Raw genomic sequence first — 26,000 nt, forward strand, 5'->3', positions numbered from 1 at the left:
AGTGAATCACAAATCACAAGCAACCCCAAGTATATATGTGGTTCAACATCTGTTTGTATTTAATAAACTATTTATTTTAAGTTGTGAATATTAATTCGAAAAAATCCAGTATAAAATGTTTGAACTGTATTAATGTTTAAAATAGCGAAATGCCCACATAAAACGTATATTTTAGATTTGATCTCAAATCAATGATTGAAAATTGTATGAAACAAATAACAAGTTGTCCTGCGGGACTAGCTCAATTGATTCAACCGATTACCTTAAATTCAGTCATTGGGAAACATTGACCCATCAGAGATAATGAAGACCCATTGTGCATAGGGTGTACAGGTAATTAGGGAAAACATAGGAAAACTTAATGTATCAAAAAAAAAAGTTCAAACCATAACAAAACTTCAATGGCAAAACTGTCATTTAGTGAAAGGTAATTGAAACTTTCTGGTTATAAGTAAATTGTTTACTACATGCAAAAACAAAGTTGAGATGGCCGAGTTGGTCTAAGGCGCCAGATTAAGGTTCTGGTCCGAAAGGGCGTGGGTTCAAATCCCACTCTCAACAATCCGTTTTCGAAACCCCCGCACTCTTCCCTTTTCCGGTTTTACCCCTTTCCCTCCAAATTCCTCTCTATCAGTATCTGAAACTCAGAAATCCGAAAAACGATCGAGGTTGGAGTAAATGGCGCAAGCGGCGAGGCTAAACCTTCGAATGCAAAGGGAGCTGAAGCTTCTCCTCTCCGACCCGCCTCACGGCGCCTCTTTCCCTTCTCTCTCGTCTTCCTCCTCGCCCTCTCTCTCCTCCATCGACGCCCGTAAGTCTTGTCTTACTATGTGTGTATGTTTATGGCGTCAGTGTAACAAGTGTTCTACGCTTTGTTTCCTGATTTTTCAGAAATTGAAGGCCCAGAAGGTACTGTGTATGCTAACGGGATATTTAAGCTCAAAATTCAAATTCCTGAAAGGTAATTTTATGAACAAATTTTGATAATCCGGGAGCTCTGAATTAGGTTTAGTCGATATATGTGTTCCTTGCGATTTTTTACACTGCTTTCATGTCGATTTCGTTTTGAAGTTCATGTACCGGGTTTGAATTTCGTTTTAGGTATCCTTTTCAGCCTCCAGTTGTGACGTTCGTCACACCAATATATCATCCGAATATCGACAATGGAGGGCGAATTTGCTTGGATATTCTTAATCTTCCTCCAAAGGTTAACTCTTCTTCAATACACAATCATATGTTCCTTTTTAAATTCTATTTCACTGATTCTACCACGATGCTATGAGATATACATACTTGTTTATGGATGATATCTTTGGTAGATGAGAACTATTCTAAGAGCTACTGATGCTAATGTAACATTGTGGAGTTTGAAGATTTATTTTATTCATTATTCTCTAGCATTTTAATTAATTGTTTCAATTCAAGTAGGGTGCGTGGCAGCCGTCTTTGAATATTTCAACTGTTCTAACTAGCATTGGATTGTTGTTAAGTGAACCAAACCCTGATGATGGCTTAATGCATGATGCGGTAAGCATAAATTTTTTGTTGGAAAATGATGAATGGAGGATGGTGCCTACTAGATTTTGACTATGATTTAGGGATGGTGTGCAGAGTGAGGAGTACAAGTACAATAGACAAGCTTTTAATCAGAAGGCGAGATCCATGACGGAAAAGTTTGCTAGGGCACAAGCAAGTGAAGATGCTGGTTCTGTTTCTCACCAAGAAATTCAAACTCGAATTAATCCTGACATGGAAAAAGTAAAGTTCACTGCTTGGCTGGTTTTTGTTATACCCATTTGTAAGCTCTTTGATGTTTATTTTCCACCAGCTGCAGGTTGAGAATAAGGGACCAGATGCTTCAAAATCTAATGCAATTCAGTGCTTTCTAAGCCAAAATAGATTATGTGGAGTTAGCAAAAAGTTGTCTCTGGATTCTTCTGGATCAAAGCAGCATAGAATTAGTACTGAGAGAGTAACTGGGTTTCCGCCTGTTCCTTGTCTCTCTGACAATCAGCTTGAAGCTGGAGAGTTGAAGTACTATGGAGACACTACTAAGGAAGTAAATGAAATCCCTGCTGCTCATTATCTCTTAGACAATCATATTGAAGCTGGAGGGTCAAAGCAGAAGAGAGATTCTGCTAAGGGAGTTATTGAAGCTGGAGGATTGAACAAAAAGGCAGTAGGATTATCCAGTGAGTATGAGAAGTTATGGGGGACTGAGCTGAATATGTCACCAGAATTTTCAGGTTCATCTGATGCAAGAAATTCCAATAATAAGGATGATCTGATGCCAGATCAATGTGCATCCTATCTGGAGGCTCAAAGCAGCTCTGCTGATCCCCTTACTCGAGATAGCAGCAATACGGAGAAACATGCCAATCCCAGTGGTAGTGAATTTGGAAGTTTGAAGCGGAAGCAGTCACTACGGTATGATGATTCTGAACAGAAGAGTGGCAAGCAACTGCATACCATCCCCCATCCATCTGTACCCCATCAGTTTCCTTCCTCTGCTTCATGTCATAGTCTCCTATTGCCAGAAGGCCCGGAAACCACTGGTCGTGGCTGCATAGACACTGTTGATAGAACCTTAAACAAATTTTCCACCACAAAGCACAAAAAGTTAGGTTTAACTGGCAGGAAAATGTCTTTGGGATCATTGGGTTCATCTCAGAGAAATAACAAGGAGAATTTAATTTCTCTCGACAACGTTGCTGATTCAAAGGCTAATTTTCATTCTAAACCCTCACCCTTGCATGCAATGTCGGAAGCTGGTGATTTTGATGGGCATGTGGGAAAGTATTCTTCAAAGGTAGTTCAAGAGAAGCTGGGTGTGAAGCTGCAAAGGCAACCTTTGCAACCTATGGTTCATGTTCAAGAAAGTAACAATCATCATTTTCAGTTGGATAAGAAGCAGCAGCCTAAACAAGACCATGAGGAAAAACTAGAAACAAATATTAAGGAACATGAAATAGGATTACCAATATCTGAAGCACTGATTGTATTGGATAGTGATGATAGTGAAGACGAAAGGAGCTTGCCTACGAGGTCTAGATTGTCACTTGCACGAAAATGTTTGCCTGGGAAGCGAAAAGCTAAAGCATAGAATTTTCCATTGTGTGGATGGTTAAGAAGCATAAGCAGTACATGGATCCATAATCTGTGGGGGTGAAATATTTTGTTGACTAATTGCTGCATCAAACATTATGACAGCAAGCTTTTAACATCATTGCAGCTGTATGCCCTGGATAACCAGATTTTCAGGCTTATCTGGTTAGTCTTTCAATGTTTTACTTGTTCCATGCTACTCATGCTTCTTATCCATTCAATATTGAGTTAAACTTTTTGTTCATTTTGTGTTTAAGCCAACAGGAAGGAATATATTTCGCATATAAAGTTGATATTTTGAGTGGTTTCCTTTGAATTAAGTATTCACTTCTCTAAATCTCAAATCATGGCCATGGCTACTTTTTGTAAAAAAATTTCAGTGTTACTGGAAAGCTTTGACTACCCAAGACTAGTAACTACTTCTAAGTTTAAATGTATTGTGGCACTTTTGAATGTTATAGGCAAAATGACAGGGAAATTCAATCAGATTTTCTCATTTTTTCTGTATTTCATATACTACTACAATAAGGACAACCTGTCCATTTTTATTTCATAATGATAGACTGATAGTAAACATAGTTACATAAACTGCACCCTTCAAGAGCAAAGGGCGCATTCACAAACACGCAGAAAACCTGAATGGCAGTAAAACAGCAGCAACGCTTACAGAAAAATTACATTAACCAGTATCTAGCTTTTGTGTTCTTTGATGAGACGATAGATGTACAGTTCACCAGTTGCATCAAGTGTAAAATTATGGGCATTGGTATACAAATAGCAGCCAGTTCCATCAGCAAAAGACGATGCATATGCCGTGCAGAAGCAATTTTTCCAGCAGATGGAATGGCAATCACTGAGAGCTAAGCTGGAGCCATTTGGACTATCCTCAACATAAGATATGTTTCCATCAAGAAAATACCCTCTTGTCTGAACGAATACATCAGAACTCTTCCTGCAAGAAACCGGGTTTTCCTTCAAGCAAACCGCGCTGGGATTATTCTCCACAATGGGGAGACATTCTGCAGCATATCTCCAGTTCCAGCTAGACATGTTCACATTTTGTATCACGAAGAATTGCTCGATTTGGCCCAGAAGATCCAGCTTCCATTTGGCGAACGTGTAGTTGTGTTTAGCCGAGTAAGAGAAGTACTTCTCCTTCTCGTTTGACACGAATTTGAAACCAAACTCGGACTCTATTGCAGTCACGTCTGGTGCCTTCTCAAAGCTCCCATTTTTCCAGACTCCACTGGTCCAGTAAACCTTTCCCCGTCGTGAAATGACCAGTTGGTTAGTCCCGCCATTAACATCCAGGCCGAGCTCAAAAGCTCCTGAACCCGGGGCCTGGTCACTCAACCAAGAAGTGAGCTTCCAAACATGCCCGGTTTTCAGATTTACTCCGAGTTTCATTCCAGGCACAAGCACATCCGTGGGGTAATCAAAGCTCTGCCATAACACACCTCCAAAGCTTCCATTTTCGTGAACTTCACGTACGACCAAGTTTCCAGAGTCCAACAGCGTGGCGCCCACGTTGTTTCCCGACATTATTGTGGAAACATTCGACACTGTAATCATCCCTCCAACGTACGAAATCTTGAGTTTGCCATCAGCGTCGATGATGAGTGAACCAGATGAGTCTGGGAGCGGGGAATCACGGTTGGCAATCCAGACCGGCTGGTTTGGCACGTTGGTGTACCATATTCCTAGATAATGGTTCTCTATGTTGTTTGGAACGGAGTAGCCGGCAGAAATGCTAAAGAAACCCAGCTTGAAAATGGCCTTAGCAGAAGTCAAATGTTCCCAGTCTCGAATTTTGGCACCCTGCTTCAGTGTGTCTGACTCTGCAACTACACTAACGTAAGACCAAAATCCCATGTGGAGAAATGAGATTAGTAGAATGAGAAGAAAGATTTTGGAGGAATCCATTTAGCTTAGCTTAGGATAAAACAAAATGATTATATTGGATGCATTTCAATTTCAATTCCTAGCTTGCGTTTATATAGACTTTTACATCCAACTTTTTACGTTGCTTTCTTCATCAAGTGGTATGATTTCTGGTCTTTGAATCTTCATCACACGCTTCTGATTGCATGTTATTAATTAGAGAAGACATTTCAACTTTTCTTGAAAAGTTGAAAAGTAGTCAAGGCAGTAGCACAATAATGTAGGATAGTATAGTGAATAGAAAGTTTTGTGTGTTGCAAAGTGCAGCATTTATTGATAATTGGAAGCATATATATATATATGTGTGTGTAGGCAAGTGTTACAGCAAGTGAAGTGGACCAAAGTAAGTGTTCATGTCTTGGAACCATTGAATGGCAGTGGTAGACCGTTGTTACGTTGTCAAAGAACACAAGCTCTGACCATTGAACACCTTCAGTTTTTTCAATTTTTATTAATGATGCATGTCGGAATGACAATTTTTTCTGTTCTTGAAAGGGATCAAAGATCCCGCCTTAACGGTCCACAGAGAAGCGGAGAGGAAAATTTTCAAGAAACAGAGATCCATGGGACAGAGGTTGTTTGCAACTTTCTAATAGGGGTGAGAATATCCCTTCCTGTCATCAAGTATTTGATTCTTATTATCATTTCAATTTCAATGTTTGAACTAAACACATTCTAAAACTTGACAATTTGTATAAACGGGTTGGCATAATAACAGCACGAGCATGATAAGGCTAAGCATGGACATGACTCGTTAAGGTTAACGGATTAAAGTTATAAACATGATCCTACTACTACTCCCGCTTCCTTTTCTCATAAGAATTGAAAGCTATAAAATACATCATAATTAACCCAACAGTTTAAGATCATTTGTAAGGCGATATCAGCTAATTTTTAAAAGATAGCAAAGGCTATAGTAAGCTTATTAGCTACTTGAGTCAAATAGAGCTTTAGTTTCCAGGGAAGGGGGATTATTATTATCAATTTCTTTGTGCTTAGTTTTAAAAACTTCATTTTTGAGTCATTGTTCTCTGGGGAAACTGTTGGATCGGAAATATGTTTTCCAGAGAAACAACAGTGAATCAATGATGCAGGGAGAAAACATATGATATTGGTGCAATAGAGCCTCTACAGCTCTACTGCATGCACGCAATTCAAGTCAAACTTGCGAAGCTTATTTTGCATTGCACCTTAATCAGTTTCACCTTCACCTATTAATTAAACATATACAAAATTTATTTTGCACACTCAAAAAAGTGTGAATATATTTTGACCTAATTTAAATGGTTTGTGGATCTCAAATTCTCAGGCTCTAGTTTATTTTAGAACAAAAAATTTGGGGTGAGATTTTTAATTAATGGGACGGAAATTTTTTTTTGAAAATTTTTATTCTTGCAAATTAATTTTTTTTTTTGTGGGTCCCATAATTGAAAAGCCAGCCTATCACGCGTACTTGCTGCACCCAACTACACACGCGTAAATAATAATTTACTTTTACTTTTTGTTGTCAATCTTTTTCCTTTTTTTTTTCCTCCCTTGCTTACATGGCACTACAAAACCACAAAAACAAAAACAAGAACAAAAAAAATATTGTTGAGGTTGCTCTTATATCAATTTTTCAAGAACAAAAACTACAATAATATGTTGTTAGGAGCAATCTTAACCAAGTTAGCCAAACTGTTCGAATTAGTAACTACAATATTGCAAATTCTACTCTGTAGGAGCGCCATATTGGTTTTCTTAGTTTAAACCAAACAAGCTAACCTGGTTTATCTATTTGTGGTCCTTTACAGGCTAGAATTACAAAGTAAGTTTTATCCGGTACACACCCTAGTAATGGTTGCGAGTTTCTTTTGTTATCCAAATTTAATAATAATATGTTGTTAGTGGTTAGTATTGTTGATGAGGGGAAACAGACAGAAGAGTTTGAGGCTGGTCAGAACCTCTTTATTTTGCTACAGTTAAATTGAGCTTGCAATCTTGTGAATATAGTGGAGCACAGCAACTATGAAGCGTTCAGAAAGACAGGCACAAGCCAATAACACTTCACTACCTGACAATAGTACAGTGCTGCCATTTCCTTCAATTTTGTTATGTAATTACTATCTTTCTTTCTCTTTGCTCTGTGCACTTCTTTACCATTGATTCCCAGCATAGTCTTTTTCATACTACTTCTGTATCAATGCTAGCATTCGGTTATGGGTTTGTGAAACCAGAGAGAGAGATCCCAGAATCCATTCGGTTGCAGATCAGAGGTGTGGCTTTTTAATGAAATATGAATTGAAGATTATTCATCTACAGAAACAGACTAAAGGGTACCTTTGATAACCGTATCTCTAACATTTGCTAGTCTGGTTAGGTTAGTTGCTAATTTACCATTTTACTGCACACAAGCAGTCCATTGCCATGAACAGATACTACATTATAACAGAGTCAGTAGTAATAAAATAAAATAAAAAACAGTCTATTGCCGCTGGTAAGACACGATTCCTGGTCTTTTTTGTGACCAACTGAGCTGTCAATGTGGACATGATAAAGTTGAATTATAAGGAAGGATCGGAGATGAGTTGATGCTTCAATCTTTTCATATTTTATTTTGTGCAGTAGATGTTATGTTCCGGTAAAAAAGTACATACGTTGTGCTCTGCTGACAAAAATATTCGAAAAAGGAAAAGCACAGTGTTGGGTCAGCTTTAGGAGAGACTCCGTGGCTTTGCTCTGTCCCAAACAGTCTTTCACTAAATTTCACAAGGCCAGCCTGGGTGTATACAATCAAATTTATATCTAAATTGGTACTATTGAATTAAGGGACATGATATGCCTAACATTACAACATATATATTCGATCAACTTCATTTAATCGCATGAGAATGAAGTGATCCAAAAAGAGGGAAATTTGTATAAAGTTGGGGAAGGTGGCCAAAATTGAGTTCAAAATGTCAGAAAGCTGCAAGGCTTTCACTTTGAGCAGAGTTTCACTTATTATTTCCCTAAGTAGTTAGATTCCCTTTCTATGTTTCCCTTTCCCTTCTTACCTAGGAAAATGCTTGAGGTTGACTACCAACCTTTGATTCATTAGTTCTTCAACTAAAAAATATTAATTTGACTATCAACTTTTTTGACTGGATACTTCATTGCTCTTCAGATAAATAAGGAATTCCATGCTGACTACGTTCATGCCATTTGTATACACCACCCAACTGAATGATTTAGTGAAGTGATTCGAGGCCGTAAGAAATTCATTGAATCATATCATTCAGAAGAATAAGAAGTTATAACAAATTTTTTGTAGGTGAACCTACAAAAGGATTATTATTAAAATTTATAGAACAAAACGACTAGAAAACAAGTTTGTTGTTCATTCTTTCGTCCTGAGCATGTCCCCTTATGAAGAGAACATGTCTTAGGTAAACAATAAACCTCGCTACGGAACATGCCAAAGAATACATTAATAAGATGGCTCACAAACTGTGTTATGTTCACATATAGCTTGAGAAGTCTCGACATCTCATTTAACTAAAAAAATAATAATAATAATAATTCTATAAGTACTAAGTGCACTTTTTATTGCGAGGAGAGTTCTTGCACTTTCCCGCCAAAACTTCTCCTTGCTTTATTTACTTCCCAATTCTCTTCGTGTTTTTACACTTTCTCCCCATTTATTTACTCCTTAAAGTCCCAATCTTTTTCACCCTAAATTTCACACACACACACACAATGAAGGGAAGTTCCAAGATAATAATGGGAGCAACACTCACAATGCTACTCAGCCTTGCAATAGTCCTAGCCCTAGTCTTGCTTCTACTAGCCCAGCTCTACTGCTCTCTCTTGCTCCGCCGCCGACACCTCCGCAAAACCACCACCACCTCCGCCGCCGCCGCCCCACACCCCCAACCCCATCCCACCGCCCCAACTCTCAGCACCTTCTACGCTCAGGGCGTCCTCCACGCCCCAAGAAACTTCCTATTCCCTGCAGTGTTTCCCCACACTTCAAACAACATTAATAACCCGGATTTGGAGACCCAGAATTATTCTGAGCTCCCCAAGAAACCCCACGAAGTCGGTCTTATGTTTTCCTCCACGCCGCCCTCTCCCGCCGCCGCCTTTATACCCATGGCGTCGCCGAAGCTAGTCCACGGCGAAGACGGCGGCGGCGCTGGGAGAGAAGATTGTGTGTACATATGCAATCCGATTTATGACTTGGAAGCCAATAACGTGGCGTGCGGGGCGGTGGATGACACCCCGTTTGAGACGCCGGATTCGTCGCCGTCACGGTTAAGCGGCGGCTCCGACGAGAATGGCGGCCAATCTGCGTGTTGTAGCCCCGCGTCTTCGGTGGCGTTAACGCCGATGAAAAAACTCCCGGCCAAGGCGTGCTCGGTTTCGCTCAAGGATGCTAGCTCACTTGGTACTTCTAGGAGTGACTCCATTATTAGTAACAATGACGCTGTTTCGTCTTCTTCTTCTTGTTCCCCTTCCACTTCTTCATGGTGATGATTCAAACTCCATAGTCAAATCCCAAGCTTTATATTAGTAGAGAAGATAAGTTGATGATAGCTAGCTAGGACTCCAATCTTGATATTTAGTTTAATTGAGACTTAGACTTAGAGGGACCTTTTTAATTTGTTCATGTACTATGATTTTTGTTTTTTCTTGTTTGAACTTTAGTTCCAAAAAAATGTTATCATTTTTTAGTCTCCACTTTTTACTTTTATTTCATAACTTTTATTTTGGGACACTTAATTTTAGCCATTTCGACTAACTTGCAAGCTATGAAATTGAGATATTTGACAATTTTTTAGGTGAAATTTTGTCATTCCAACCTCTAACCTAAATGTGATGAAAGTTGAAGGAAGAATTTTTTAAGGCTAATTGTTGGAGCGTTTAAATGACAAAATTTTCCTAAAAATAATTAAACGTCTTGACTATGATTACTAGTTATCGAAATACGGAGTACTAAATGGAATTGTCAAGTACATTGTGCTTTGATAACATCATTATTATTTTTCGTAAAGAAAATTTCATGTTTGGGTTTAGTCTCATCCCTTATCAGACTAAATTCATCACTTTCATAATAATTTATAGGTTAAAGATATCATTTTAAAAAAAGTTGTGAGAGACAAGGCACATTTGTCAATGCCACGCCTATACAGAAGAGAGTTACAATTACGATGATAAAAAGATTTTGTTTGTTTAATTTGGATTGTTTTTGGTGTTTAACAGAGGAAACCAACAAACACGCATGTATTTTAAGCTTTTTAACAGAAGGGGATTGTGAAGATGCATGTGAGGCCATAGAAGTATTTAAGCAAAGCAACAAATGTATGTAAAAATTAAATCTCTGTTTTTGATGGACCTCGTTTGCTGATTCCTAGGCAACATAATAATATAATATTAATAATAATCCAATAAAACAAGAGATGAAAAATGAGTGGGGCGTGTCATGCTTGTTGTCGCACACAAGGACGAGTCTTGTTTTTTTCGATGTGTTCTATGAAACAAAGAAGCTTCACCATCCATCTCTTGCCATGCATTCTTGAATTGAATACTTCAATTACACACTATGCCTATCGATGCATGTGCTTCAACTCTCTATTCTTTTGCATTTCCAATTTATAAAAGACTAGTTTCATTTTATCCTCTATACTTTTTACGTGTTGATTGATTATTGCTTTATATATGCATGCCTAACCTTATTTTTCTTGTTTTTATTTCTTTCTTGTTTAGCTAATTAATATAAATCGTATAATAAAAATATATAAGTGAGCTTTGGTTTGTGTAATTAAGGGTTATAAGCTAAGACAGCCTTACTTAATTGTCCAATGGAGTATATTTCTCGATCTAGATCAAAGGTCCTTCTAAATGTGATCTGAGGAAATTTCTAACCCAAGAGTCTATATGTCTACTTACCTATCTCTACGCCTAGATGTACAGACCTCCACGTCATTAGACCTACCAACCTCCACACCATTATACCTACTCGCCTCCATGTTAGTAGACCTATCGATCTCTATGTCAGCAAGACCTCCATGTCAATAGACTCACCGACCTACGTATCAATAGATTGATTACCGACCTCTATATCAGTTGACTTATCGACCATCGTTGCTAGATAGTTTAAATTCATCATCACCTCACCAGTCGTCATATCAACAGTAGGGATGAGTAAGACAATAAATTAAATTTATTCATACAAAATAAATATAATAAAGGGTTCGGATTTTGAGAATACAAACCCAACAGATAAAGAACAGAAACAAGGAAAATTCAAGTCGTTTGTAACACACACTTTCCTTAAAATCAATTCGCTATCTTCCGATGGTGTAGGAGCGTTATAGCGTCAGTCACCCAAGAAAAATGGATTCACTTTGATTTTTGGAAGGTTTGGCAAAAAAATTCAAGAAATAATTTTCAAGAGATCATAGAGGGAGAGGAAATCAAAGAGTTTTGAAGTGCTCTAAAAGTAGCAACCAACAATCAGCGAAAATGATGAAATAAATGGCAATAAACAATCCTGTTGGATTTGATTTACACCCCACCCCTACGCGTGAGAGATCATTTATTCTATACAATTCAAACTCCTTCTAAAAATGATTAATTGTATGTATATACTAGTGCAAACTTACTTCCAATTCCAATGTGGGACAAAGGCTTCTTCCAAGCCTTCCCAACTTCATTTTCCAACTCAAATTGGTCTATTTGAGAATTAATTTGTTATTCACACATTATTCGTTTTGAGTGTACAATATATCAATTTCTTCGTCTCACTTCGAAGAACCTGAATCCACTTTGACCAACCCAAATTGGAAGTGAATCCCACATATTTGTACTACAAAATAGTCACTTAAAATGTTATTTTTGCTAAAAATTTCTAATAATTTACACGTGTCATGACTGACCTAAGTGCCCAATCAATAAATGTCATGTCAACTGCATCAATAATTTACTATCATTATTCCCCCTTACCACTTAGTATAAATAAGGCATTCTACTTAGTGTACGTGAGTGGGCTTCTTCTCCCAACTTGTACCATGCTAATCGGAGCTTCCGACCTCATAAGGTCAGACCCTTACTTAGCTTCCACACCTCATTACCCCATCTTACATTTACGTTATATCTTAGTAGTACTAAGTAGAGTAGGTTGAAACATGAACTATTCAACAATAATAGTGGATTTCAGCCTAACTTAGTAAAATAGATTGGTGATTTTTTCCTTTTTCAAGTTTTCATATGAAATGTCTTGTCCCGTTACTCTTTTCATACTATTCACTTATACTATATAGTTTGATCATAAGTTAATTAATTTACACTATTAGTTGGAGTATCAGAGTCAAAATTAAATACTCAATAGTTAAAATGAGTTTTAGTATTAAAAAAAAAAACTATTTATTTCATAGGGGAGGGAAATCAACATAGGAATTAATGTATATATGTAACACTTGAAAAATGAGTGCACAATTGTAAAAATATTCTATCTAGCTATTTGGCATACAAATTAGAATCAAAATCAATAATCATTTAAAAATAATTCAACTACCCCACTTAAAATAAAAGATAAAATGAAAAAAAAAAGAAAAAAAAAAAGAAAAAAAAGAGAGATAAGCCTCCTGTTCAATCTAGGTTTCACACTTCTCTCTTCAGTTTTATCATCTCTGCAAGTCTGAAACATATGTCTTTCTAAGTATGTCATTATATCTTCCTATATATTCACTTTCATCTACAAATACACGTCTCTTTCAATCTTTCTCCCTCATCATTTTTTTTTTTTGGTAGTATAAGGAAGATAATAAACTTATCTTTTCTTTTAATAATATTAAATAATTTTGTTAATATATTTTAAATGTAGTAATATTATCTTGCTATATTGTACGTTCTAATTGCTATATTCAAAGATAATAACAAACAACACTCGCGTATTACAATACTCATTATAGTGCACAAAATTAATTTAAAATATATTTAAAATTTAATTAATCCATTAATATGCACAAAACCTAACAATTACATAAATCAACCAAGCATTTAATGCTCAAATCATAACCCGAGAAGACATGAAAATTGGTAAAAGTTTAATGGTGTTAAATATTTTTTTTGTTGAAAAAAAAAAAATATATATATATATATATATATATATATATTAGTAAAGCCTGACCTGACCTCTCATGGTCTCTGGGGTTGCGGGTGGAGTGAAGACGTAAACTTTATGGAATTTATACATTTATGTCATGATGGATTTTTAATTTTTTTGAAAGTAAACCTAGCTATTCCATTAATTCATAACATAAAACGTTTACATCAACGATCAATGAAATGGTAAACCATTCCATGTCATGATGGACTTAGTTTTGCTTTTAGTGTCCATTGTTTTAGTTTTGGATACTTTGACTGCTGACTATTAAACAAATTTCACACATTGTTTTAAACTATATTTGTCTAACTTAATTTCATATATATACAATTTATAAATATATCTACTGTACGTATATATGGTTTGAGAGAGTCGGAGTTATCCTTAAGTCTCCTTCCTACCACTCTTGTTGCACCCATTCTTTGGCCATTTCAAAACAGCCCTCACCCAAAACGAAGGTCTTTCATGAATATCCTAAACAAGAAAAATTTTATTTTGGAGCAACTTCTAACCAAGTTGACCGGACAATTAATTTGGTTACACAATGTTCTAAGTTCAACTTTCCGTGACATATGTCTATTGACTTTCTCAATTTGAGCTAGTTAGTTATGCGCAATCTGAGTTGATTTACTTCTTTTTTTGGTCTTTTACTGACCAAGGTTACAAAATCCACATCACACAAAAATACATTCTTATAGATTTTTTTTTTTTGTAAATTGAAGAAGAAAAAAAAAAACCTTACCTTAAACCAGAATGCAAATGTTGACTTGGTACTGAAATGATTTTTTGAGGTCCCACAGTAAATTAAATAAAGAAGTTTAACATGTGTATATGTAATGATCATCAATTTGTCTTTATTTGTGGGTTTCGGACAATAGAAGTTGTTTTTGCCTCGGAATGGTTTTGGTTTATGGCTTCATTCAATGATTTTGGAGAAATGTATACACACGTATTCTTAATGTTCACTCTTTTGCGCGTTTATCAAACGACACTGAATTATTGTATACTGTTTGGCATTGAGGAATTAAGATGCCGGCCAGATAATACCAAAAACCAACCATATATCATCTACAGTACGTTTTCCTCTCATATGTCAAGCGTCTAGACAGCTGGCTACGCAGTTAGCTAGCTATTTTTTTTTTTTTTGGAAGTTACAATAAAAATTTGTAATTACTATCTGAGGGTATGCATTGAATAAATCTTGTATGATTATTTTACCCCTTTAACCGGTAAAAGATCACAAAAAGATAAATCAATCTGAGTAGCTAGTTTTAATTTGATGATAAGATGATGAAATTATAGGTCAACTATTTTGGATTCAATGTCTTTTACCAAATATTAACATACCAATATCAACAACATCTCATTTAAGCAAAAAGAATTTAATGCATGTACATATTGAGCTTAATTAGATCTTATAAATGAAGTTGTAGAGATGGAAAGAACTTGTTTGGATAAGACTTGATCAAAATCAAAATATAAAAAAGGATTTGTGACATAAATAAATATAAAATTCTTTGAAACGGAGTTCAAGTCTACTCATCTCCTTATGACATGACTCATTTCCCTCACGAGTTATACTACATTTACTTTCATTTATTATTATATTTTTTTACCCACCAATCATGTATAATATTTTGATTGATCTAAAAAAATATAATAGATCACTGTTTTTATCATTCACTTTTCTTTACCTAATAAAATTTGTACATATGATGGGAGTCATAGTCCATGAGAGTACATTTATCAATCATTTTCCTTCATTAAGTACCTTATTGAACTATTCAATTGTACGGCATGTCCATGACACTAGCTATGCAGTCAACCTTCAATTCCAACTCACTCAGTTTTTCTGGCTATGTGTTTAGGATAGTATGGGACAAAACATACGAAGCAAACTCACATGAGTTTATAATTTACTAGTATAAAATGAGTCATTTACGTTTTTAGTAAATGACAATAGATATCTTTACTGCTCAAGACGCGTATGATACAGATGCAAAAATATCAACTTTACTATCTTTATTTGAAATATAAATTGGACATTATCACCCTCTCCATATAGCCTACTCACACTACCAAAAGGAGGTATATATATACACATTTAACAATTACTAGCCAATAAATTAAAGTCGATCTAGGCACATCCTTAAGCCAAACTCTTCACAACACTCAAGGAAACTACCTAGTTACCACCAATAGTTAGCGCACATATGACATAACATGCGTGCTTCTAGGAGTGGCTTGTTCATGTGCCAACCAACTGTTATATCCTGCTGGACCTAAGGTTCATCTTATAAGGTGGACCTTAATACATATGCATTTTTTATATTATAAATTCATTTTTAATATATTATAATTTTAATTTTAATTAAGGACCTTAATCATTAAAGTATTAGTTCATTAATACAGGTTTATACATATTTATTTTTAACGTACTATAAATTCATTTTTTTGAGAAGGTTTTATCTGGATAGTTTGCTGGTGCCTTTTTGAAAAACTCTCCTTAAATCAAATCCCTTTTCTCATTGATTGAATCACTTTCACGTGGAATTTACGCATTCTTTCTTTGTTCAATGATTACAACTAATCAGGAAGTAGAAGATTCTTTTGTCTTTATTTGATAGCCTATACAAGATATAATTAGCTGATGAAAAAGTATTGTTTTCTTTTAGCAGTTTTTTTTTTCTTTATTAAAAAAAAAAAAAAAAAAAAAAAACTCCGATTATAATTCCGTAAATGAATCTGATCTGTAGTTGAAATGAATGCCTGATGGCTGATGATTCAGCCCAATACTAATGTTTTTCTTGGGAATCACACTGTTCACATTTTGGATAAGTTTTTTTTTTTTTTTTTTTTTTTTTCTTTGCGCAAACGATAAGGTTTCTAATAACGGCGTCCGTTGAGGAACGTAACCGTCTGGAATGCATCCATAGAGATTGAATAATAATTGGGCTGACAAGTCAACCAAAATTAATCTATTATATATTGTAATTTATAATATACTCTCTACAACAAATGAAATTGTCAATAATATGAAAATAAACTAATTTCACAATTTAAAATATTTTTAATCAAATTAAAATTAAAAAAAAATTGGCACATATGCATTATACATCAGCAAATTAATTAAAACAATATTGTATAGTACATTAAATATTTTATCATTAAAAAATTAATCTCAACCAACTAATTAGCTAAATCTAACATTATAAACACTTCTCCCTTCTCTACGATTCCATGGATATATCAACATAGTACAAGCTAATTAAGCTTGTTAATTTAACACACAACATTTTATAATAAAATTCATTATATTGAAAATGGCATTTTCCTAACAAGTTGAGATAGAGCTGACAGCTGAGCAGGGGAGTCATAGAGACCACAGCATTCTAAAGATCGAATGGCAATAAAAGATGAAAGAAACATTTTTTTAAAAAAAAAAATAAATAAATAAATAATGAATTTAAGGACCACTTGGCTGCTTAATTGCTTTATGTATGGTTCAACTTGGAGCAAATAAAGTCACTTTTAGGTATTCTATTTTCAACATATTGATACTTACCTAATTCACACATCGAGTAATGCTTAAAAAATTACCATTATTTTTTATAAAGAAAAATTCATATTCCAGTCACCATGTACTTAAAAAACTAAATTTCTAAATAAAATATTATAATCTCACTATCGTAATTATGTCACATGCATATGTCCCATTATTTATTATTTAGTAATTTCCTATTTTACGAATAGAGTTAAAGGAATAGTATTCTCCTATAAATGCACATACCCTTATGGCTTGAATCAGTTTGAAAAGAAATCAAATATGGCCTCTACAAACAAAAATATTACCATCTCTACCACTTCTCCCAAGGGTGCCACCGGAGAATCCAACACTATTCCGGCGAAATCTCCGAAGGGACAGTGCCTCTGCTCGCCGACGACCCATAAAGGGTCTTTCCGGTGCCGGTATCATCGCTCGGATTCTTCTGGGTCTTCTGCATGGTTCAAGAGATCAAACTCCCTGCCGCCGGGAAAGAGCCACAACCTTCCCGCCCTTTCTCCCAAGTCTGTTGAATCTACTTAATCTCTATGTATATATGTATATCTAATCATAATAATAATAATAATAATTAATCTTTTTTATTTCAATTACTTTAATTGCCCATATTTACTACAACGCTGTTTGATTTTAACAATAAATATGGTTCAAACTCCATCTTGGAGAGTCCCGCTTGACCACAAGAGTTTTGACTGTAAATTATGTGTTAGAAAACTAAAAGTGAAACTAATTTCTGATTTTGTTTATGAAAACTTATACTCAATAGTTAGTTGATTTCTTTTTAATATATAGTTGGATGACTTTGTTTAATTTGAGAGTTGTTCTGAATTCTTTGAAGATCGATCAAGTCTATATCTTCTCAGATGATTGATCATGAAAAAAAAAAGGACCTTTTCTAAAGTACTTTGATTAAAATTAATGACCGATGACTATATTTAAAATATTACGTAGTATTATTCTTGAAATATGAAGAATAATATTAATTCCAATAGACATCGTAATATTCCAAAAAGAAAATTCTGGTAAAAACCACCTGTAATTATATATAACATGAAGTACTTAACTTTGACATAAAAATTCTCTACCATTACAATATATAGAGTGTGTATTAATCTTGTATATAAAGTTCAAATGTACAATTAAGGATAGGTACGTTGAAGCTAAATTTCTTTGAATCTTGCGATATTAATTTTTAGATTTTTTTTATGGTATAAAGTACTGGTACGATATGATAGGCTTTCTTTTATTCTTGTTCATATTCTAGCATGCACTATACATTATTGGATGAGATGCCCCTCTTAAATGGCCAACTTCTACCACATTGTAGCATCAAATCTTAGCCACTGAATTGTTGGGAATAAAAAAGTGGGTCGTTGGATCACCATCATACAATCGGATGATTTGATCTTTTTTTTTTAAATTATCTCCATTTTCTCATAGATAATATTATAATAATTTTTGTGATGGGATTTAATTGGCTTGGGGGTGATATCATTGATGCAAATTTCTTGTTTTACATATAAAATATTTAAAGCAAAAATCATTTGATTATGAAGAGAATAACATAGAAAATGATGTGCATTGTTTGAATTGGTCAATACCCACAATAAATATATAAATAAATTAATAAATTAATACAAAAGATCGATGCAGCATGATAGCGATTTTGGAAGAAATTCTGCGGCAAGTAGCAAATGGATAGCAATGGCGGCAACCAAATCTGCAAATCATGTAATCATATCACTACTAATTAATTTATATATTTTATTTGAATACTAAAAAAAAACATTACTAATATTAGTACTACTCAATCCAATTTGTTTGCATATTTTATTTTAAGCTTTCTAAAACAACATCTGGACGGTTTAATAACTAAGCTATTGATATTTTATTATTCACTAACTGTGTTGTAATTGGTGACTATTATTTCAATAATTTTTCGGTACAAATATCAACCTATTAACTATGATGTTATCAAATCACAAGTTATTTGACTAAAATTACTCTATATTGTTCTATTGAAAGACTATTATTTCATTGGGTACTAATCTTGGGCCAAATAATTGTTTCGTGCTATTTAAGTCATTATATAACACAAGTTTCAACTCCAAATATGATACTGCGTAATATTTTATCAGTCTTATTCTAAAGATTTGTACACCTATCTTTTTTAAATTACCGATAAGATTTGAACTTTGCATATTGTAACTACTAGTAAAACAAAACTTCTTAACTTATTTTGTATTGATTGATCAATTAAATTGTACTTTAAAAGCATCATAATATACGGGAGGAGTGCAATAATTAATCAGATAGTCAAAACATTTGAATAGATTGGAGGAAGAAGAGTTTTTAATTATACAAAATTTTATTTGTAATACACGTTGTGATTTTATTAAGTACCAAAAAAAAAAATTCAGGCCAACTCTGACTCGGCCTATGACCTATAATTAGGCCAACCCAGTTCAATGCACAAATTATTATGTGAATTTAGGTCAAAAATACACAATTTACATACTGAATATTCACAATTCAAATTGTGAACATCCAGAATGTAAATAGACACAAGGTAGACTCAGGTCCATGGTATAAGTATTGAATTCAATAGCCGTAATGATTGTGGTCCTATCTATTACGATTTTTATCTATCTATTTATTATTATTATTTTATTGAGTATTATAGTTTATTGTGTTATTTTATTTTTAGGTTATAACTTACTTAGTTATGACCTTTTCTTTACATTCATACTTCTCTACAAGGTAGCACTATCTGCGTTTGATCATGAAACCACCCAATTTAAAATATGTGTCATCACTATATATATATTCTAAACATTTAAATATATGTGAAAAATATTTTAATTTATAAACACGAAAAAAAAGTAATATTATTTACGTTAAATTATTAGAATATAAAAATAATCAAATAATAATTTTTTCAAATTTGGAAATTGGCCCGCATGCTAACTCGCGGAACCCACGAGCCCATATAGGACTAGCTAGGGTTTCATAATCTTAGCCTATAAAGGCCCGCAGATATAAAAAAAAAAAAAAACATGCGATGGAGCGGTTCGACCTGCATTGACACCCTTACATAAGAGTTGTCTTATGACTTATTATTTATTAGCATATTAATTATAAGTCCATATACATTATATATTGAAGGATATGAAAATTTGGAACACACACATCTTACCTGGGCGGCTGGGCCCCTATAACAATATGGGCCATGCTAAGTCCGTCTATAATAAACTTTGTTGGGCTAGCTCATAGATTGCCAATTTATTTGCCATCCCATACCATGATGGCATGATCCATTTTAAAATATAAACTTTTATATAATTTTTAATACACTATAAGTTACTTTCTAGATGTATATGATTTTTTTTTAATATTATTGATTCTACTACAATGCAGTTTTTGTTCATTGGGGTTCGAATATAAGACTTCTCATTTGAGAAGTCAACGCTCGACCACAAGACTTTTAGCAGATGTATATGATTTCATTTGTCATTTGTCACCTCTAAATTTGAACATCAAGATGGGAGACCTTGAAATTTCTACGGCGTTTGAGTTTTTGACCGAAAGAGTGGAAATTTGGGAAATGAAGTTCTAGAAGGTAAGAGTACGAAATTTCATTTTATGTTTAACACAAATCTTTTAAATTCTTCAACAGCGCCCACTGCCCACGCGCTGAACCTACTCCGAACTTCCGTTTTCCTACCAGACAAACTTCGTTACATACAATTTTATTAATTAAAAAACAAAAGAATATATATATATTTTATTAATTTAATTTATTATCCTCAAAGAACTGTTATTAAAAATTAAATATAGATGATTATTCTTTTGTTTAGTAAATATATGATGAGAGTCAACGGAGGCATCTTTCATTTCGCGTCACGGCGGCTCTGACGGTCAAAAATGGAAGTTCGTCCCTTCCATTTTTAACTCGTGTCGTCTGATGTCTCATCTCCAACGCGTGGCGTTCACCCCACTCAACACTTTCTCTTCAACTTTCCCAGAAACTTCATGGAATATACCTAACTACGCACACGCGCGTACATGTATGTATGTGTATATATATGCTAGAACCATCATATATTTTATTCCTCAGATCAGCTCCATTCATTTTCTCTCTGCATTCAATTCAATTCAATTCAGCTTTCGAAATTAAAGTTCTCTCAGAAGCCGTTAGTTTTCCGTTTCCGATCATTATCAAGGTAGAATGAATTCCATGAGGATGGTTGTACTCCCAATTCTTGGATTCATATTCATGGCTCTGCTTCAACTCGGGTCGGGTCAAGTTACAGCTCCTTCTCCTGCTCCGACCGCCCCTTCCAATGATGGTAAGTTGTAAACCTTAAACCCACCCGCCCAATCTTCTGTTTCATCGTTTGGGTCCAAAATTAATTCGGTTGAAGCTAATGATGTCATGTTGATTTGGTTGTTGCAGGCGTCGCCATTGATCAAGGAATTGCTTACGTTCTTCTGATGCTTGCGCTGGCGATTACATATTTAGTCCACTAATTCACAGAGTTGAAGATCAGAGATTCTTTTTAGACATATATTTTACTATAAGCTACCAAATTCTTTACTATGTATTTAATTTTCTCCTATACCTGGAGAACAGAATTTCATAGTTTTGTATTCTTTCTTGATGGGATTATTGTAAACAAGTTTTTCTTCGGCTAGTTACTACATATATTATATGTATAATACAAATTCGTTTACACTTCATATATTCACCAACATTTCGATCTTTTGAAATTTTTGGAATCATATGATGGAAGGGTAAAGTAAATTAAAGTTTAATTTCAAATTGAGATTTTGACTTTAAAAAGTTATTCAAAGTTTAGTTCTCGGATTATTAATTTCAAATGGTTAGGTTAGTTGCATATGGTTTGTTTCGATAAGGAATAGTTTATTTTACCTTAATTTGATGAGAGGAATTGTGTGTTGAAACGTGCTTAAATTGAGATCATTTTAATTTGAAAAGGATGAAAATACTTTTAATAGTTTCATATTTGAGATGTCTTAAATGAATGGGTGGTACGGTAGAAGTGATGAATTTTGACACTGAAACAATAATCGTGGATGCAAATTTATATTAAAATAATAGTCGTTGATGAATATTGGTATGAATTAAATAGGTAGATCAAAATTATTATTTTATAAATACACGTAAAATCAAAATTGATATTTGTTCAATAATAATAATATATGGACTATACAAATTGGCTGCTACTATATTTCTTTTAATTTTTTTTCTTTATTTTGTTTTCCTTTGTAAAGAGTTGCAATCATGGGAGCCCAGTCTGTCTAAAATGGTGTTGGATATGGTCAGTAGGCCTAACTTCTTGAGTGGCCTAGGCCTAGGCCTACTAAATTCCGTTGTTATGCCATGGATCCAGGTCTACATTGCCAGGTAGACCTAGATTTATGTTTATAATTTTAAAACTATATATTCATAATTTTAAAATTTTATGTTTACAATTTTTGAATTATATATTTACAATTACAGAACTTTATATTTACAATTTCATAACTCTATTTCAATAGTATAACACAATTTTTGAATCTATATAACAAAATTGTGATTTTGAGTAATGTGATTTTATATATTGAGATTTAAAATTATAAATATAAAGTACTAAAATTGTGAATATAGGTGGACTCAGGTACATAGCATACTTTGCCTACTAAATTATAGTCAATCACAAACCAATTTCATAAACAAATTTATTTTTAGCTAACATCGAATTATTATTTTTAAATAATGAAAAAAAATTATAATAACTATATATTCAAATATATGAATAAAGAAATCTCTCTCTTATATAATAATTACTAACCACACAATATTGAATTATCATTGACTTTAAGGTTATATGTCTCTCTAGGTAGCCATTTAGAGGCTTAACAATTTTAACTTTTTAATAAACTTGAGTATTTATCTGTTTAATAAATATATAAAATTATGTTAACTTGTTAAAATATAATTTTATTAGGATTTTATGTAACAGATGTAACAATAGTGTTATGAATTATTATTGACTTTATATAATATATGTATTTCTTTACAAATTTTATGTAGCTAATTAATTAAAAATTACAATGAATTTAAATTATTTATTATTTAAAATTTTGTATTAACTAATTAAGTGTTAACAATATTTTTAATTAAATATAATTAATTCAAATACATTCTACTACCCATACTCTATTATATATGTCCTTATCAATTATTTATTTATAATTTTAATTAATGATCTACAGCGCTCAATTAAACAAAGTACAATTATATTGAAGTTTTTTTTTTTAATACAAGTGACCCTATTACATTGTAGTATCTGTGCAGCTATATTTTCTTAATATATTGAAACACGAAGAGTCAATTTACCTTCACTAGGCTCGATCTCATGACCTCCCATATAAAGAGAGTCACTACATGCCATATGAGCACAAGGTGCTTGGCATTATATTAAAAACTTAAGAGAGGGAAAAAAAAACTAATTGAGTTTAACACTGTTGTAACTGCAAGGACCTCTTTTTTTTTTTTTTTTTTTTTTAGTACTATTGACCCTTTACATGTAGTATCTGACTATCTGCCCATATATACTTTCTCAACCTACTGAAGTCTAACGAGTCAATATCACCTTCATTGATGCTCGAACCCATGATATCTCATTTGAGAGAATTACTTCATACCACAAGTACATTTTTATTCAAAAGAATTGAAGGAACATCTCTTTAAGCGTAAGGTATAATAATTTGAATGAAAAAAAAAATTATATTGTAAGGCATTACTCCAATCCTAATCGGCTAATCCAATGTTTCTTAAAAAGAGATTCTAATGTTTAAGTATAAATAATTCCCCGGTTTTGTTAGTTGGTTGGTTTTAGTGATAATGATTCAAATTTCCCCATATTCAATAGTTTATAGAATATTTTATATGGTCATACACTAACACCATACATTAAAATGATAAAAATTCTTTGTTTCAAATTGTCTTATTTCTCTCTCTTTTAATAAAGTCAACAAAATACCATATTAAAATATAATTATTTTTATTTGAAAACAGGACAATTAACACAACAACAATTTAAATAATTTCTTTTTAGTACCCTCATATTCTCATAAAAATGATAAAAATTTTCAAACCGTATGAAAAACCTCGAACACGTGCTCCACAGGCTTCAAGCTAACCTAGTATACTATAATTGATAAGATTATTCTAAAATCCTAGTCAACTATACATTTTTGGACTTATCATAATAATATATCAATGCCAATAAAGAAAATGCTTCACATACATTCCTATAATTACCCCTTTCGCATTAAAGCTAAGTAAATTTTATTTACTTGTCTTTGCACACAATCTATTACTCAAGTTAGAATTAAGTGAGCTGTCCATGTAGAAAATTATTTATTTTTATGAATTATTACTTTACTAGTGTATTGTCAAATTCCAAATTAATAATGAATCTACATGTCCAATGAAAAGATGACAAATAAGACAATGATCAATAAAAAAAATGATAATTGTAAGAGCTTCTACCATGACCTAATTAATAATTAATACATAGCACATGCACAATGCATACATATTTGAAAGAAGAGACCAAAGTTTGAACTTTGACCACGGCAGTGTGGATTATGCTCAAAATTGATAAATCTCTTGTATGCACCGACATTTGGATGTATCTAGGGAACAATTGAGTCATCGTGATTTATATCATTCTAAATACTCTATCGAGCTGCACATGCGTATGTGGTCCTTTGGGTTGAGAATTATTCAATCTTTTTAGGAGAAGATAATATGAAGTGGTAGTTGTAAGGTCCCCAATATTAATAACTAATTAATGATTAATACGGAGTAATTAATACATAGCAACAACAACTCCCGTGCATAACGTAGAACATTCTTGGTCAAACTTCGCCAGCCATGTCAGTACCCACAATAAACTAACGTGTTTACATCTATCTAGCTGCCCCAGGCCCCAGCATCCTTATTATTTCGTCTTTCTTGAAATTTAATACAAGTATATGCTCCTATGCTAGCCATCTTAGACTGTGTCCTAATAAATAATCCTTATAGTCATCAAAGGCCACCTAAAGTATAAGCATTCATATATAAACCAGCCTGTTTCTGGATAAGACCAGACAACATATTACCACTCAATCTCGAAGAGCTAGCAAGCAGTTTATTGTTGTTATTGTCGTGCAGAGAGATCAGAGCAGAAATATAATGGAAGCTAACAAATGGTTCAGAAGCTTTAGCACAGGAGGAAGGAATATCCAGCTGGGCCGCCATTACGGTGAAGATGAAGCGAGCAAGAAAGAGTCGATTTGGAAGGTGATTTGGAGGAAGTTTTCGAAAGAGAAGAGGAACAAGAACAAGAACAAGACGATGATGAAGGGCAGATTTGAGTTCTCCAGATCTGTGCATGTACAGATTCCTAGCTACGACGAGTACACTTATTCACAGAATTTTGATAAGGGTTCTAACTGGGATGAGCCTGATCAGCTCTTGAGATCTTTCTCCGTTCGCTATGCTGATCGATCGAGGATGATGATTTTCAAGTAGCTTCAATTCGTTAGGATAATATATATATGTGATCACGAGTGAAGCTGCAGAGATTCATGAGTTACGCTGATGCATATCTGCTTGTGTTCTTCATTTTTTTTTTTTTTCAATTCCTTATAGGGATTATATATGTATGTATACGACTAACATGTTTGGTTGTCTTGTAAATTGTTTGATGCTAAAGCTTTTGGAGAATGGAAGTCATGAGAATGCGACTTTAGGCTTTTGCTAAACTGTTTGCTGGATAATGAAGATCATATCAGTAAACGCGTACTTTATACTCTTTACAATTACACTACATACCTTTCAAATAGGATGAAATCTTGTTTAATGATGGACAAATAATTCTTCTTTGATTGATGGAAAAATGCATGTAAAAATTGTGAACAAAATCAATTGTCCATTTAATAGATTTAATGGTAACAAATTGAAGAAGAAGAAAAAAAAAAAGAAAAAAAAACCGGTCATTTTATAAATTTTACAAATTTTAAAATTTATATATTTATAAATAAAATTTATCAAGTCCATTTTTACTTTATTTTCAACCGTTAAATGTATTAAGCGTAAGCCTATCAACTATATATATATATATATATATATATATATATATATATATATATATATATATATATATATATATATATATATATATATATATATATATATATATATAT

At 33.4% G+C, this 26,000-nt stretch overlaps 4 protein-coding genes, 1 long non-coding RNA gene and 1 other non-coding gene across 6 annotated transcripts; 5 read left to right on the top strand and 1 right to left on the bottom strand.

Annotated features, from left to right (window-relative positions):
- The first annotated feature begins 480 nt into the window (after positions 1–480).
- Positions 481–561, top strand: TRNAL-AAG. Its single transcript has one exon. It is a non-coding gene; the product is annotated as a tRNA-Leu (tRNA).
- A 33-nt stretch (positions 562–594) lies between these two features.
- LOC116014096 lies at positions 595–3,538 on the top strand. Its single transcript, XM_031254092.1, has 6 exons — positions 595–811; positions 892–961; positions 1,102–1,207; positions 1,429–1,527; positions 1,612–1,758; positions 1,829–3,538. Exons 1-6 carry the CDS (start codon positions 679–681, stop codon positions 3,101–3,103), a joined length of 1,830 nt encoding a protein of 609 aa, XP_031109952.1. The 5' UTR covers positions 595–678; the 3' UTR covers positions 3,104–3,538.
- A 257-nt stretch (positions 3,539–3,795) lies between these two features.
- LOC116012998 (G-type lectin S-receptor-like serine/threonine-protein kinase At1g67520) lies at positions 3,796–4,977 on the bottom strand. The gene has a single exon (XM_031252663.1). The coding sequence runs from the start codon at positions 4,975–4,977 to the stop codon at positions 3,796–3,798; it is 1,182 nt and encodes a 393-aa protein (XP_031108523.1).
- A 3,743-nt stretch (positions 4,978–8,720) lies between these two features.
- On the top strand, positions 8,721–9,736 carry LOC116014390. The gene has a single exon (XM_031254441.1). It carries the CDS (start codon positions 8,764–8,766, stop codon positions 9,538–9,540), a length of 777 nt encoding a protein of 258 aa, XP_031110301.1. The 5' UTR covers positions 8,721–8,763; the 3' UTR covers positions 9,541–9,736.
- A 10,604-nt stretch (positions 9,737–20,340) lies between these two features.
- Positions 20,341–21,498, top strand: LOC116012577. Its single transcript, XR_004097156.1, has 3 exons — positions 20,341–20,355; positions 20,594–21,085; positions 21,193–21,498. It is a non-coding gene; the product is annotated as an uncharacterized LOC116012577 (long non-coding RNA).
- Positions 21,499–24,819: 3,321 nt separating this feature from the next.
- On the top strand, positions 24,820–25,682 carry LOC116013618. The gene has a single exon (XM_031253467.1). The coding sequence runs from the start codon at positions 24,988–24,990 to the stop codon at positions 25,324–25,326; it is 339 nt and encodes a 112-aa protein (XP_031109327.1). The 5' UTR covers positions 24,820–24,987; the 3' UTR covers positions 25,327–25,682.
- Positions 25,683–26,000: the final 318 nt, after the last annotated feature.

The sequence above is a fragment of the Ipomoea triloba genome, chromosome 3 (genome assembly GCF_003576645.1).
Source record: "Ipomoea triloba cultivar NCNSP0323 chromosome 3, ASM357664v1".
Lineage (NCBI taxonomy): Eukaryota > Viridiplantae > Streptophyta > Magnoliopsida > Solanales > Convolvulaceae > Ipomoea > Ipomoea triloba.